A 17,089-nucleotide genomic window follows, 5' to 3' on the forward strand; every position below is an offset into this window, starting at 1 on the left:
CAATTTTGGTCTCATCTGACCACAACACCTTACTTCATACATTTGGGGAGTCTCACACGTCTTTTAATATTTGGCTGTAAGTAAAGGCTTTTTTTTTGGCCACTCTTCTATAAAGGCCATGTGATAGGATGCGAGACTCGCATGAGTACCTTGCAAGTGTGGGCTCTGGCCTCAGCATGTGACTTATGAAGGCAATTGCTTGCACCAGAATTGTTTAGGGCCTTCATAGGAAAAGGGGGGTGAATACATATGCACATGGCAATTTTTATTTATTTTATCCCATAAATTTAATTTGACAATATTTTTCTCACCTTGTTTCCCTAAGTTAGACTATTTAGTGCTGATGAATTACACAAATCGGATTATAAAAATATTTAAACAAAGGTTGTAATGTAACAAATTAGGTAAAAACCAAGGGGTTGAATACTTTCAGAAAGCACTGTATATCATGATTCCTCCTACCGAAGTGTCAGGACACAGTCACTCACTGTGACACAGTCATCCCTGCGTCCAGACACATCGGTAGAAGGAATTGTGATATACAGTGCTTTCAGAAAGTATTCAACCCCTTGGCTTTTTACCAAATAGCTGTCCAATTTTGGGCAGGGACGTGCTGAGCTGTCAGTATGGTGATGGCCAGTTCAGCTGTACAACAGGAGGCTGGAGCAACTATCTATCTATGGAAAATTGTGAAACAAATGAAAATAATATATTATTTTCTTTTCAATATATTTAGGAATATGGTCTAGACACTCACCATGAGAACAAAGTTTTCCCTCCCATTCTCGGGGACAGATGCAGTCATATTTCCCTATTCCATCTTTACAAACACCATTTATACAAGGATTTGAGAGACATTGATCCCCATCTAAAAAAAGAGATGGTCCTTTATTATTGAGGTGAACTGTTACAAGTAGAGCTGTAAGTATACAGGTTATCCTGTGTCTTACCAAAATAAACCGTCCAAAAGTTCAGCTGTAAAAAAAAACAAAACAGAGAAAATAAAATCTGAAAATACAGTAGAATGAATAGAACATATCTACAGTGTGGATTTCACTTGTCATATCTTACAGTATCTTCCCGAGTCTCAAAAATCTCATTGGCCTCCTCAAAGTCACACTTCTCTTCAATGCATTCTCTCTCTAGGTTGCCTTGTTTGAATTCCTCTAGTATAGAATTTGCACGTTTCTGAATCTTTAGCACCCGATTTGCATCTTGTCTACTAAAAAAGACTAAAAATAGAGAAATACATTATATATCATTGTTGTTTGAGTGCTTATTTCTCCTGTTACTCTAAATATACGGTACTACAAATCAACTTCATTGGACATTTTTGTAAAAACATTTTGTATAATATCACCAGTAGCACAGCTACCAGGGGGCAGATGGGGCCAACGCTCCAGGCCACTGACTCAAAGGGGCCAACTCAGAGCTACCGCCACTTTTAACTACGCATACTAAAACAGGTAAACTCTGCTGTAAACCAGGTAGAATATCAACGGAAGAAAAGGAAAAAACAGGTATTTTGCCGCGCTTGAAGACCATAGACTATGATGTCAGGCAAATGATACTTTTTATTTCATCCTACGCGTTTCGGAGACCACAACTGTCTCCTTCTTCAGGGAGAGGAACTATTACAGAAGCCAAGGAAGAGTGCTTTTATAAAGCAGTCAAAAAGAAGGGGGAGGGAAAACAAGGAAAGGAAACCCTGCCCATGATGTCAGCTCACCATGTGCTACAGGGCCATGACTCATAGCCACATGGAGCAGAGCCGCGTCAAGATTGCATTAGGGATTTCCATATATTACAAGATAGAACTCGCTAAACATTAATCATCCATCATAAATCTTGTAATATATGGAAATCCCTAATGCAATCTTGACGCGGCTCTGCTCCATGTGGCTATGAGTCATGGCCCTGTAGCACATGGTGAGCTGACGTCATGGGCAGGGTTTCCTTTCCTTGTTTTCCCTCCCCCTTCTTTTTGACTGCTTTATAAAAGCACTCTTCCTTGGCTTCTGTAATAGTTCCTCTCCCTGAAGAAGGAGACAGTTGTGGTCTCTGAAACGCGTAGGATGAAATAAAAAGTATCATTTGCCTGACATCATAGTCTATGGTCTTCAAGCGCGGCAAAATACCTGTTTTTTTCTTTTCTTCCGTTGATATTCTACTTGTGCAACAGGGCTGCTGCTGGACCTTTTTGGCGCTCACGTTATGCTGGTAAAGGAGTTGTGACTGGCACAACCCGATCAGGTGAGTACATCACTTTTACATGATCTTTCCCACCCAATATATCGGGTAAGACCCTATTGCGCCTTCTCTCTCCTATTTAGCTGTAAACCAGGTAGGTATGGTCTCCTAGTCCCTGCACTACTGCTGCCCATTCTGTATGTCACAGGTTGCTTTGGGCCTGTGGTCTGCTGAATGGCAGGGTCACACACTAGATGAGTTGCGGGAGGAGCAACGTGCTCTGGGACTCTGATGTCCAGTGTCTACCCTGGTGCGATGACATCACCACATTGGTCGGCCCATACTTTCCTGCCGACAGACACGTCAAGGTTAGGTAATTATATGATGATTTTATTTTAATAGTACCTGTGGGGGGGACCCTGTGGACCATCATGCAATGTGAGGTTACTATATATTATGGGGAACACAGTGGAAGCCATCATACACAATGGGGGCATCATACAGTGTGTGGACCATTATACAGTGTGGGGACGATCAAACAGTGTAAGGCTGGTTTCACACTACGTTTATTTAACATGCGTCAGGAACGTTTTTTTGCTGCAAAAGCGGATCCTGCTTTTACAGCAAAAAACGCATGCAAACGCATCTGTTATTTTGCAGGATCCTGTCACTGGATGTTTAGCGGCGGGCATTGGAGTCATGTGATCGGGAGTGAGGGGAACTAGACTGGGAGCCGGCTTCTGACAGCTGCAGACGCTGGTAACCAAGGTAAACATCGGGCTTGGATACCCGATATTTATCTTGGTTACGAGTGTCTGCAGCTGCTAGGAGCCGGGCTGTCTGCACACGTAACCAACGTAAACATCGGGTAACTAAGAGAAGTGGTTACCCGATATTTACCTTGGTTACGAGTGTCCGCAGCTCTCAGGTGGGAGAGAGAGGGAGGAGAGGAAGGGGGAGAGACAGAGATAGAGAGAGAGAGAGGGTGAGGGAGGGAGGAGGAGAGACAGATCACGCGAGACTGGTTCTGGGCATGCTCAGTAGAGCAAGCAGGATCCTGTCTATCAGCACGCCAGCGTTCACCTGCGTTTGCGTGCTGTTTAGTCAGGATCCGGTGACATGCAGTATTTGGACGCAGCTCAAAAACGCTACAAGTAGCGTTTTTGAAAGATGTTAAAAAACTGCAAGTCGCTGGATCCTCACTATAACGCACGCAAACGCAGGTGAACGCATGTTAACGCGAGTCCATTGCAAATGCATTGAAGTGAAAACGCATTTGCACTGGATCTGTTTTTCCGCTAAAAAAACGTTATGGACGGATGTTAAATAAACGTAGTGTGAAACCAGCCTTATAGAGTCTATCTGTGGACCCATCATATTTTGCATAGAGGTGCTGTGGGTGCATCACACATTGTATAGGGGAGCTGTAAACATGGGAATATTTACTAGTGAACAATTTTACAATATGGAGGGCAAAAAAAGAGGTATTTTAATATACACACGTGGTCAAAATTGTTGGTATCTCGGTTAATGAAAGAAAAACAATGGTCACAGAAATAACTTGAATCTGGCAAAAGTAATAATAAATAAAAATAAATCTATGAAAATGAACAAATGAAAGTCAGACATTGCTGCTTTTCTGCTTCCACAGAATTTTTTTTTAAATAAAACGCATGAAATAGGCCTGTACAGAAATTATGGTTCACTCCTTAATTTAATATTTTGTTGCACAACCTTTTGAGGCAATCACTGCAATCTAACAAATCCTGTAACTGTCAATGAGACTTCTGCACCTCTCGACAAGTATTTGGCCCACTCCTCAAGGGCAAACTGTTCCAGCTGTCTCGTGTTTTAGGGTTGCCTTTTCCAGACGGCATGTTTAAGCTCTTTCCAAAGAGGATTTAGGTCAGGGCTCATAGAAGGCCACTTCAGAATAGTCCAATGTTTTCCTCTTAACCATTCTTGGGTGTTTTTAGCTGTGTGTTTTGGGTCATTATCCTGTTGCAAAACCCATGACCTGCGACTGAGACCAAGCTTTCTGACACTGGGCAGTAGATTTCGCTCTAAAATCCCTTAATAGTTTTCATTGTACACTGCACAGATTCAAGATACCCTGTGCCAGATGCAGCAAAGCAGCCCTAGAACATAACAGAGCCTCCTCCATGTTTCACAGTAGGGACAGTGTTCTTTTCTTGATATGCTTCATTTTTCAGTCTGTGAACATAGAGCTGATGTGCCTTGCCAAAAAGTTCAATTTTTTTGTCTCATCTGTACATAGGACATTCTCCTAGAAGCTTTGTGCCTTGTCAACATGTAGTTTGGCAAATTCAAGTCTGGCTTTTTTATGTTTTGTTTTTTTTTTCAACAATGGTATCCTCCTTGGTCATCTCCCATGAAGTCCACTTTAGCGCAAACAACGACGGTGGGTGAGATCTGACACTGATGTTCCTTGAGCTTGAAGTTCACCTTTAATCTCTTTAGAAGTTTTTCTGGGCTCTTTTGTTACCATTCGTATTATCTGTCTCTTTGATTTGTCATCAATTTTCCTCCTGCGGCCACGTCCAGGGAGGTTGGCTACAGTCCCATGGATCTAAAATTTCTAAATATTATGTGCAACTGTAGTCACAGGAACATCAAGCCCCTTGGAGGTGGTCTTATAACCTTTACCTTTAACATGCTTGTCTATAATTTTCTTTCTAATCTGAGACAACTCTTTCCTTCGCTTCCTCTGGTCCATGTTGAGTGTGGTACACACCATGTCACCAAACAGCACAGTGAGTATCTGTAGCCCTATATACAGGTCCACTGACTGATTATGGTAATCATGTAGATGATAATTGTTGATAATTAGTGTACACACCTTGATGTAACATGTCTCTTTTGTCACATTATTTTCAGGATTACCATCATTTCTGTCCAGGCCTATTTCATGAGTGTTGTTTGTTTTTTTTTTAAATTCTGTGGAAGCATGGTTGAAAAGCAATGTCTGACTTTCATTTAGTCATTTTCATAGATTTTTTATTTATTACTTTTGTCAGATTCTAGTTATTTCTGTGACCATTGTAGATTTTTCTTTTATTAAATGAGGGGTTCCAATAATCTTGACCCCTTGTATAAGGGGTTAAGTGGTGGGCATTATTATGTGGGGTACTAAGATAAGCACTGTTTTTAAGCCACACATCCGGTCCAGTTATAGGAACACATTCAATAGCAACTAGAGATGAGCGAACCTCAGGTTTTGGTCTTCGGAGCAAACACAGACCTGTTTAAAAAAAAGAAAAAAAAAAGAGTGTGGGTACTTTACATAAGCAAAGCACTCGCGTGAGCATCACTGTGCTGGGTAACGGCTTGGTGCTCAGCCCAGTGTGAGCTGCTTGCAGTGAGTGAATGGCTCATTCTGGGAGTAACACCAGTGTGATCGGATGTAGTGTGGACCAAACAAAAAAAATGGATATCTAAAATCTGGCTGAACCGAACTTCCACAGGTCCGCTCATCTCTAGTATCAGCAGCTCAGAATTGGTGTGACAATAGGATGAGGAGTTTGTCAGGTTGGGAATAGATTGGGACGAGGCAGGAAATGTAAGAAGTAAAAGGTGTCTTTGTGGAATCTCTGCAGACAAGACATACCTGAAAGAGATGTCATTGTGGTTTGGGCCAGATGGAAAAGACCGGAAAGTGAACAAAATTACAATGACATTTGTAATTCACTTTAAATTACTTACTGTAATCTATGAGGCATAAAGTTCTCTGAGTGTGACAGAGCATGGTAGCACAAGGCATACATAAAACTAAACACTTACCCAAAAAATTAAATAATGACACATAGGCAGTATGTGGATGAAAAGTGGCCGTGATGGTTTATTAAGAGTTACCAATAAATTATAATTAATTCCAAGTATACCAATAAAATTGTAGAAAAATTCATTAAAACAGACACATATAATAATAGTCCATTATAACCAACTAAAAAACTTCAACCAAATCCACCCAGAAGACCTGGGTGATTTTTCCACAAGGACACGACTAGCCAGTCGTGACCCCCCCCCCAAACCCACCAGCCACTTCTCAATCACAGACTGCAAACCTAAATTAAAGATATCCAAGCCTATTTCAGACAGATGAATCCCATCATGCCTGAATAAACCAGGAGAAAAATCTTCTAGATCCACATGACGATATGAAAAACCATTTAAGCTCCTAAAAAATTTCTCTAACTCCCTATTAATCCTTTTTCTTATTTTATTCATGAAAACAAACCCATCCATGTTCCAAATAAGACGAGGCACCATTTCTGAATAAACTAGCATACAATCTGGAAACTGATTTCTTATATGTAACAAGTCCCTACGCATCTGAAATAACATATGAAGTGTGTTCAATTTACCAATGTCGTTACCTCCCAAGTGAATGATGATTAAGTCCGGAGGAGGTGCCACCAGCCACAACTCGTTCAATACGTCCACCAAACTTAACCATCTCATACCTCTATACCCAAACCAAAATATTTGAAGCAACTCCTGGTGAAATGATAAATTTTCTGTGTAGATTCTGCGCTCGGCTCTCTTCCGAGCCCAATAAATGAAGGAATGGCCTACAATCCAGACTGTCAATAATCCTAAAAATAAAGAATGATTAAAACAATAAATTAGGACGAATGTAAGACTTAAACCTCTTTGACTCCCAGCGTCCAATGTACTTTATTTTGTCATCACCTAGCCCGAGCATAGCCGCCTCCGTGGCAGCTCCAATCCTAAAAGAGTGGGAAGAAATTTTCATCGGACCAATATTCAATATAGCAAGACATTTCTTTAACACACTGTTAAATTGAAATATAGTAGCTGGTTCCCCATTAGCATGAACCAAAAAGGAACCAGGCACCATGGGACGATATTGAAACCAATTGACAACATTATTAAATGGACACAAGCACGAATCCGCAATTTTATTCAATGTAATGACACACCCTTTTCCGATTTGATCGGTCTTAGACCTATTTAAAGTGATCAGAAGTTGATGATGTAATAAAACCACATCACCGACAGATAAACCTGACAGCTGATTTTTGCTAATGCTCACTAACTCACTAATCCTTAATGCAGCGAAAAACATAAGGATAAAAGCTGTTCTGAACAAACACGTCTCAAACTGGTCAAAACACACCAGTAGTAATACATTCCATAGTTTTTCTAATAAATTAAAAGAAATAGGACACCTCCTATCAGAATGATAGCCAGACCTCCTTAAACCCTTTAAAGCCTGTTTTACAGGAAAAAAGCTATTCAAAGGAGGGTTACCATATAATTTCATAAAAAATGAAACTCCTGCAATAACTCTTGCTAAAGAAGCATAGCTGATCCTTTCTTTCAATAATTCCTGTACAAATAACAACGCTGAATCCCTTTTTGTTTCAAGAAAATTCACGTTTTTACTCATACAGAAATCACACCATTTCTTCCATGCGACTGAATAACCAGCCCATGTTCTACTAGCCAAGGAGTCCTTAATGACACCAGTCAATAATCCCATAGAATGTCCCATAGATGAGGAGGGCAAGGGGTGTTGTTCCGGTCGGCATCGGGTAACAGAAGCCGAAACTTCTCCGACTGCTGACAAGAAAGAGAACCATCTAAATTGTTATTTCTTGTATTAATGTATGACGATTTTAACCATATGTTAAACCTCAAAGACATTAAAACAAGATGTCTCAGAATTTTAGATGCCCAAAAACATTTTGACGACAGAGTGTTAATACAAAAAAAAACTACCCCTTGACTATCTGACAGAAAGACTATCCTCTTATTTGCTAAGAGATGCCCCCAGACTACAATGGCAACTAAAATGGGAAAAAGTTCCAAGACTACCGAGTTCTTAAGGACATTGTTACGTACCCAAGACTCAGGCCAACTACTGGCAGACCAATGGCTATTAAGAACTACGCCATAACCCACTGGACTAACCACATCGACATACAATCCCAAAGACTCAGAGGATCTAAAATCCTCTTGCCAACAAGAAATCCCGTTAAAATCACGTAAAAATTCCAACCAAACCGATAAATCATCCTTTATATTCCTCGTGAGCCTAATATGCGAACGGGGGGATTTGAATCCTTTTGTCGCATCATATAAACTCCTGGAAAATACTCTACCCATCGGGATAATCCTTAATGCGAAATTCAATGAACCTAATAAAGACTGTAAGTCCTTCAAACAAGTTTTGTCTTTACCCATCATTTCCTCAATCAACCACCTAAGTTTTGACACTTTTTCTCCAGGTAATAAACACTCCATTTTCTCTGTGTCAATCACAATCCCTAAAAATTCCAACCTACAGCATGGAAACACGGTCTTCTCATCTGCTAGTGGGACTCCAAATAAACAAGCCAAATCAACAAACTTTTCTAACAAATCCAAACAAACCGAAGAATTACAATCACCTATAAACAAAAAATCATCTAGATAATGAATAACTCCCCCTACTGGAACCTCAAATTGCAGCACCCACTGTAAAAAAGATGAAAACGCCTCAAAATACAAGCATGACAGCGAAAACCCCATCGGTAAACACATATCGTAATAAAATTTTTCTTCAAAACAAAAACCTAAAGAGTTAAAACCGGACGGGTTAACCGGCAGCAACCGGAAAGCCGCTTTAATGTCTACCTTAGTCAATAAAGCATTCCTACCAAAACGCCTAAGTAAAGCTACCGCCATGTCAAAAGACGCATACTTTACTGATGTACTAGAAGAATCAATCTGATCATTAAGAGAACCTCCTGAAGGGTAGGACAAATGATGGATAAGTCTAAAGCTACCCTTCTCTTTTTTAGGTACTAAACCTAGCGGAGAAACTCTAAAATTGACAAATGGCGGGGAGCTAAATGGCCCGGCAACTCTGCCCAATTCCACTTCCTTTGAAATTTTTTCTTTCACAATCAAAGGATGCTCCCTAACTGAGGCTAAATTTTCAAAAATACAACAACCAGGACCAGAAAACTCTGGAACAAAAAACCCATGTGTAAAACCTTCTCGAACCAGCTCACGTTTCTCCGTGTCTGGAAAAAGGTCGAGCCATGGCTGCATTTTTTCCACTCTCACTGGCGTCAGTACTTTTATTAAGCTGCTCTTTGAGAGAGGTTCCCTGGGAACTAGATTGAGCATTCTTTTTAAAACACTTGGACATAGGGTGAGATCCTGCGCAAAATGAGCATTCATGCCGAAAACGGCAATTATTTAACCATTTGCATGAACCCTCATTAAACGCAAAACACACCCCTTTTTTTATTACCTGAGAGTTAGGCCTTACTGAACTGTTCCTCTGAGGAAGCATTAGATTAAGCCAAAGGCCTACATCCTTCTCCCCCCATTTGATATGGGAATGCACTGATTTCTTTTGCCTAAATGATTCATCATATATCAACCATGCTGTGCCACCGAAATTACGGTAGGCCTCCAGTATGATATCCACATGCTGAAATAAACCACTGCATAAATTAGCTCTTTTTTCTCCCAGCACCGCAGCATAGATAGAAAAGGCTTGGATCCAATTATTGAATGATCTAAATATTTTCCGTCTATCATCATTATCCTGCTTATCATCCTTCCTTTCCAATCTATGCTGCTGCACTGGAAGCAATGTAAACACATCAATAAAATCCCCATTCCAAATCTTTTCCTTAATAGAGGCGCCCAAGTGAAAACCCAAAGGTGATAATTCACAAGTGAGAGCCTCCTTAAGAAAAGAATCAGAAACCCCTGGAACCCTATTACTACCTGAGCCATTTGACAAAGGCAAATTAAAATTACTATTTTTAAAAACATCCAGCAATGTACTGACTACAACCTCCTTTAAATCATTAGGGGAAATGTTATGCACAGGGAAAGGGGTAGAAGATATCTCACCCCTTGTGGCGTCCTGCCGACGAGCGCCTCCGCCAGATCCCTCGTCGCTGACCAGATCGGGATCATCTTCCGGGCAACTCTGGACTTCAGCCTCCTCTTCATGCCCTGTCTCAGAAGCGGGGCCGTCGCCGACCCAGGCCCTGAGCGCCGCCGCTGCCCTAGAATTGCTCTTTTGCACGGGCAGCGGCTGAACACTCCGGCCTCTGTTGCGACCCCGCTCCCTGGGCGCCGCCATCTTCTTCCGGCCGCCCCGATCAGGTGACCTGCCGCGACATCCTGTTGACCCGACACCAGACTCCTTCTGATGACGTTGTCGATCTCGCGATGGCGCCCTGCGAGCTCCGGACACCGGCGTCTTCTTCCGCTCCGACCCTTTACTCCTCGCTGACGCTGCCGGCGGTGAGTAGATTTCTTTCCTCTTCCTTTTTCTGCTCAGGTTCTTCTCCACCGCCGCCGCCGCCGCTTCAGGTTCAGCTCCGGACCGCATCTCTTCTCCATGCCGCTCTTCCCGCGTAGTCACCGCTTCTTCACTTGCTTGAAGTGGTGGCGAACTAGCCGCCGCCAGGCAGGATCTCAGCCATTCTTCTCCGCCCCGCTCGCCGGCTCTCCTCAGCAGCTGTTCAAGAAGATCGTTCATGTTTCTTCAGTCTTCATCAGCTGGACTGACAGCTGACTGCTCTGACGGCCTTAAATACTCTTTATTCCCGCACAAATTATTAAATAACTAATCAAATTAGAGAAAAAGAGCGCGCAACAGCTGGAATAAACCGGCTCGCCCCAGCTGTTCGCATTACCTCATACCGCCTGTAAATATTCAAAAACATTAACTCTTTGTTGACCACCCTATAACAAATAATTCCCTTATGATGCCTGTGCGACCATGGCAAACCCCGCTAAGCGCTATAGGGTTTTTTTTTCATTTACCAGCCACCGCCTGCACAGGTTGTTTTTCATCAGTCTCATTAGCTTGATTGATTGCTATCAGTATGATGTCTATATGATGGCAGCAGCCAGGCAAGGAAATCAGACAGCAAGCTATCAATCAAACTATGGCTGGTTTCAGACGTCCGTGTTTTCGGTACGTGTGACATCCGTTTTTAACACGGATGTCACACGTACCCATGTTATTCTATAATGTGCCTCACACGTCCGTGTTTGCACACGGACCGTGTGACCTTTCATGACCCCGCACGCACACACGCAGGCATCTCCGGCAGCACGGATCTGATGTGATCTGTGTGACATCAGTGTAAAACATACCAGGGAAAATATGGGTCTTTTTAATAAAAATATTTTCTATATTTACTTCTCTCCAGCTATGCTGTCTCTGGCTCTGCTGCGTCCTGCTCCTTATCACCGCTCATTATACTCACTGAATATTCAGTGCCCTGTGGAGCTGGAACAGGAGCAGCACTGGGGACTTCAGTGCCGGGGACCGCATCACTGGGTGAGTATACAGTAGAGAGTGTGTGTGTGTGTGTGTGTGTGTGTGTGTGTGTGCGTGTATGTGTGTGGTGAGAACCTAGAAGCCGGAACATTGCGGGGACAGCATCACAGTTCCCAGTGAACTCTGATAAACCCGTGAAGCTGTAGCGCGGGTGTGGCGGGAAACATCAGGATGTCATCAGAGTTCATTGGAAACTCCGATAACCTCCTGGATGTCACTGTGCTTTGTGAATACTCACCTGTCCCCGCAGTGCTGTCCTCGGCAGTGCTGTACCCGCGATGCTCCGGCTTCCTGAGTGCGGTGAATAATCAATGAATATAATGAGCGGGAGGCAGCAGAGACTGAGAAAGCAGGTAAATATGAAAAATCTTTTTATTTCACAGACCCGTGTTTTCTCTGGTACCTGTCACACGCATGCAAACACGGATGTCACACGTATGACACACGTATGACACACGTATGACCATAACCAGGCATGTGACTGGTACCTGATTAAACACGGACGTCTGAAACCAGCCTAAGGAAGATTATTCCGGGCAGGGAAAGAATCTAGGGTGACAAAAACTTGTTAAAGCATAACTGTCGTTTTCATTTTTATTTCATAAATTAATACAACACATGAAAATAAGCAGCTTTGTAATATATCTTATCAAAGAAATCTGCTTCTTTCTCTGCCAGACGTGATCAGTCATTATCAGAATTTTCAGTTCTGAGGTAAAATCTGTATTTGGTGAAGACTTTCCCATTACTGAGATAGGAGATAGCAGTTGGTGCTAAGATTTTATGTAGGAGAGGGGCGGAGTTCTGTCTCTAGCTCTTCCCTCTGCATCTAGTTCCTCCCTCCTCCATAGAATCTCATCAGTACCAACTACCATCTCCTATCTCAGTAATGGGAAAGTCTTCACTGAATACAGATTTTACCTAAAATTGAGAATTTTGATAATGACCGATCCATTCTGGCAGGGAAAAAAAGCAGATTACAGAGTTAGTTTCATGTGTAGTATTGATTTATGAAATAAAAATTAAAACGACGGTTACACTTTAAGTGCTCTGGTGTCACACCCACAGCAGTCAATGTATCATTTGCATATTAATGAAAATGCTAATTACTCAGGAATGCAGCAACAGATTGAAATATTATTCCATAGACACCTTTTTAAGGCCCATGTGCCTCTATATGTGGTTTGGGGATGGGGGATTGAGGAAGGTTAATCTTACTGACATATTTTCTCTAAGGCTATGTTCACATGTCCAGTAATCGTCTGTTAGAACAGATCCAACAGCAATCAAATGATAAATAAATTGCGCAGACACAACATTTTTTTGCCCAACTAAAAAAAACTGATTTCTACTGGATGTGGTTTTTTTTTTGCTTTTTTTTAACATTGAAGTCTATGCAAAATGTAGCCATTAGGCCTTGTGCGCACGCTGCGTTTTTTGGGTGCAGTTTTGGTCTCAAAACTGCATGCATTTCATTCCTCAGCAAACTCTATGAGATTTAATTTTTGCTGTCCGCACAGTGCAGTTTATTTTTTGCTGCGTGATTGTGGTGACCACAAAGATGCAGCATGTCAATTATTTTTGCGTTTTGCCCTGTGTTTTTCACCCATTAAATTGAATGGAGAAAAACACAGCAAAATGCAGAAAACAACGCATGAAAAGGCACAAAAACGCATGCAGTTTGTGTGTGTTTTTTGGGGGCCAAAAACGCTGCATCTTTGTGGTCACAAAAAACGCAGCGTGCGCACATAGCCTTAAACAGCTATCCATTTTTAATTGCATTGTGCCTGCACAACTTTTTTTGTGAATTAATTGCTGCTGAATCCATACTAAAGGATGATTATTGGACATGTGAACATAGTCTAGGGAACATTTTTTTTGGGTGGGGGACGGATGTACAGCATTAAAAGACAAAATATACAGCATTTAAGTACAGCATTAACCCTCGGATGGGATTAATGTGCCTGACAGGCGCTTCTAATAAATAATAATCTTTATTTCTATAGCGCCAACATATTCCGCAGCGCTTTACAATTCAGGAGGCTCATATACATATCATATACATAAACATATACAAACAAGTAACAATTATAGAAGATACAATATTTAAAGGGAAAAATGGCAACCCTGCTCCTGAGAGCTTACAATCTACAATGAGATGCGGGGAGGGGCAAGGTACAAGTGCTTATTTACAATGACAATCCAGCCATCTCATGGGGGATAGATAATGGCTTCCTGGACCAGTTGGCCAGAGCCTTGAGATGCATTTGGGTGCCATGGAGTTTGACGTGGGGTTATGTTCTGAGAAGTTGTAGAGGGATTAGGTGAAATTAGTTTGGCTAGGGAGTGTGATAGGCCGCCCTAAAAAGATGCGTTTTTAGGGAGCGTCTGAAGCTGAGTAAGTTGTGATTTGTCCTAACTTCTTGGGGTAGAGCGTTCCAGAGGTTTGGTGCAGCTCGGAAGAAGTCTTGGATTCGGGAGTGGGAGGTTTGAATTAGTGTGGATGTTAGTCGAAAGTCATTTGCAGAGCGTAGAGAACGGGTGGGATGATAGACAGAGAGGAGGGTGGAGATGTAGGGGGGTGCTGCACTGTGGAGAGCTTTGTGGGTGAGAACAAGCAATTTGAATTGGATCCTGTGATATATGGGCAGCCAGTGCAATGACTGGCAAAGAGCAGAGGCATCCGAGTAGCGGTTAGCCAGATAGGTGACCCTGGCAGCTGCATTAAGGATGGACTGTAGAGGGGAGAGTCTAGTTAGGGGGAGACCAATTAATAGAGAGTTACAGTAGTCAAGGCGAGAGTGGATCAGGGCCACGGTGAGGGTTTTTGTTGTTTCCATTGTGAAAAAGGGGCGAATTCTAGAGATGTTCTTGAGGTGCGGGCAAGAGATTGTATGTGGGAGGTGAAGGAGAGATCGGTGTCAAGTATAACACCCAGACAGCGGGCCTGCGGCCTAGGACTTATCGTTGTGCCACACACAGAGAGGGAGATGTCAGGTTTAGGAAGGTTGGGAGATGGAGGGAAAAGCAGAAGTTCAGTTTTGGAAAGGTTAAGTTTCAGATAGAGAGCAGACATGATGTTGCAAACTGCAGTCAGTCAGTCTCTTGTGTTCTGTAGTACAGCGGGGGTGAGCTCAGGGGATGAGGTGTATAGCTGTGTGTCATCAGCATAAAGATGATACTGGAAGCCAAATCTGCTGATGGTCATTCCAATTGGGGCAGTGTAGAGGGAGAAAAGAAGAGGGCCAAGGACTGAACCTTGAGGGACCCCAACAGTGAGAGGAAGAGGAGAAGATGTGGAGCCAGCAAATGATACGCTGAATGAGAGGCCAGAAAGATAGGAAGAGAACCAGGAAAGAACAGTGTCCTTTAGGCCGATAGAATGGAGCATAGAGAGAAGGAGATGGTGGTCAACAGTGTCGAAGGCGGCAGAAAGGTCAAGAAGAATAAGCAGAGAGTGGTCACCGTTACGTTTTGCTGTCAATAGGTCATTGGTCACTTTGACAAGGGCAGTTTCTGTTGAGTGTAGAGGGCGGAAGCCAGACTGTAAAGGATCTAGAAGAGAGTGAGTGGAAAGGTAGTGGGTGAGACGAGAGTAGACCAGGCGCTCCAAGAGTTTAGAGATGAAGGAGAGATTGGAGACTGGTCTGTAGTTGCTTGTGCAGGACGGATCAAGGGAAGGTTTTTTAATAATAGAGTAATGGTAGAGTGTTTGAGGGAGGAAGGGAAGATACCAGAAGAGAGAGAGAGATTGAAGATTTTAGTTAGGTGAGTGGTGACAACTGGAGAGAGTGTCTGGAGTAGGTGTGAGGGAAAGGGATCAGTAGGGCAAGTGGTAGGACGAGAAGAAGAGAGGAGCCTGGAGACCTCCTCCTCTGTTACTGGGTCAAATGTGGAAAGTGAGCTGGATGGGATATGGGGAGGGATGGGATTCACAAAGCTTGGTGGCTGGGAGCTGATCTCTTGGCGGATGTTTTCTATTTTCTCTGTGAAATACGAGGCCAGGTCATCAGCATGAAAGTCTGTGATAGGGGTCTGTACTTTGGGACTGAGGAGGGAGTGAAAGGTGTCAAAGAGCTTTTTTGGATTGTTGGCTAGTGAGGAGATAAGGGTGGTGAAATAGGTCTGTTTGGCGAGGTGAAGGGAAGAGTTGTAGGTCCCTCCTAACCAGATTTTCAGGAAATCCCCTCTCCCCAGGTAGTCTCCTGGCTCTAGCTGCTGTTTGAAACCTGATACCACAGTTGGTCTACAGAGCTTCAGGAGGGCAGATATACCTGCGCTGGCTTCTCAGGCTCATTGTTCCCGAACACATCACACTTTATAAGGTTGCTCTTGCTCTTTGCTCTGCAAATGTGTTTTTTCTGGGGAAACTTCAGGATCTAATTCTGAATAATTATGTGTCTAATATTATTTTAGGTGCCTTGAAATGATTTTTTAACCGTTATGTGTTATAACTGGGGGCTATTTGGTGGGAGTTTTGAAATGTGTGTATTTCAGAGCTATTACTTTTATGTTGAGTAAATGGGTTTGTTTTGCACCTGATAATGTGTAGTCTCTTTTATTGCATCCATATAAAGGTCTCTGATCACTTTTAGATCACTGAAATTGCAAAAATTAGATATTATAGGTAGTGATGAGCGAGTACTAAAAAGCTCGGGTGCTCGAAGCTCGGGCCGAGCCTCCCAAGATACTCGTGTACTCGGGCCGAGCAACGAGCCCAATGTTATCCTATGGGAGACCCGAGTATTTTTGTGAAATGACCCCCCGGCAGCATGGAGAAACCCTAAAAATGGCACAAAAGTCTCAGAAGAGTGCTCAAATGACATGGCAACAGCATGGGGAAGACCCCTTGAAGCATTTATCACTCAAAAGTCACAGCTGTGAACAATTTTGTCCGCGTTTCACGCCATTTTTACGGACTCACCAGAAAACCTTCCAAAATGACCCCAAAATGATTTTTCATGGCAGAAATGTTAAGGGCACATACCCTATAGTGAGATAGAGCTGGTGTATGTTACTTTTTGAGATTAATACATGAAAGATTTTACGTGAAAACATTGTGTGGCACTCCGATGTCCCTGAGAAGAGACGTACATGAAGGCCTCTTGAGTCTAATGTGCCCATTTTGAGGAAGTGAGTCTTTGTAGTATTTTCCTTTGCCAGGGCAGTCCAAAATTGTGAGGTTCACCAATGCCCCTGCATACAGACGTGCATGATGGCCTGTAAACCTGAAGTGCCCATTGTAAGGAAGTGGGTCTATTTCAGTATAGCCCTTTGCCAGGGCAGCCACAAATTGGGAGGCTCCACATTGTCCCTGGATAGAGACGTGCATGATGGCCTGTAAACCTGAAGTGCCCATTGTAAGGAAGTGGGTCTATTTCAGTATAGCCCTTTGCCAGGGCAGCCAAAAATTGGGAGGCTCCACATTGTCCCTGGATAGAGACGTGCATGATGGCCTGTAAACCTGAAGTGCCCATTGTAAGGAAGTGGGTCTATTTCAGTATAGCCCTTTGCCAGGGCAGCCAAAAATTGGGAGGCTCCACATTGTCC

The 17,089-nt window shown here is 42.8% G+C and overlaps 1 protein-coding gene across 1 annotated transcript in view; it reads right to left on the bottom strand.

Moving 5' to 3' along the window:
* PROC (protein C, inactivator of coagulation factors Va and VIIIa) overlaps nucleotides 1–17,089 on the bottom strand; it is a 115,417-nt gene that overhangs the window by 47,908 nt on the left and 50,420 nt on the right. Inside the window, exons 3-5 of the mRNA XM_075338638.1 lie at nucleotides 1,072–1,232; nucleotides 951–975; nucleotides 758–868 (exon numbers count right to left, since the gene is read on the bottom strand). Of these exons, the coding sequence (XP_075194753.1) occupies nucleotides 758–868; nucleotides 951–975; nucleotides 1,072–1,232 (297 nt within the window). The remainder of the gene's footprint in view (nucleotides 1–757; nucleotides 869–950; nucleotides 976–1,071; nucleotides 1,233–17,089) is intronic.

The sequence above is a fragment of the Anomaloglossus baeobatrachus genome, chromosome 3 (genome assembly GCF_048569485.1).
Source record: "Anomaloglossus baeobatrachus isolate aAnoBae1 chromosome 3, aAnoBae1.hap1, whole genome shotgun sequence".
In the NCBI taxonomy this organism is placed as follows: domain Eukaryota; kingdom Metazoa; phylum Chordata; class Amphibia; order Anura; family Aromobatidae; genus Anomaloglossus; species Anomaloglossus baeobatrachus.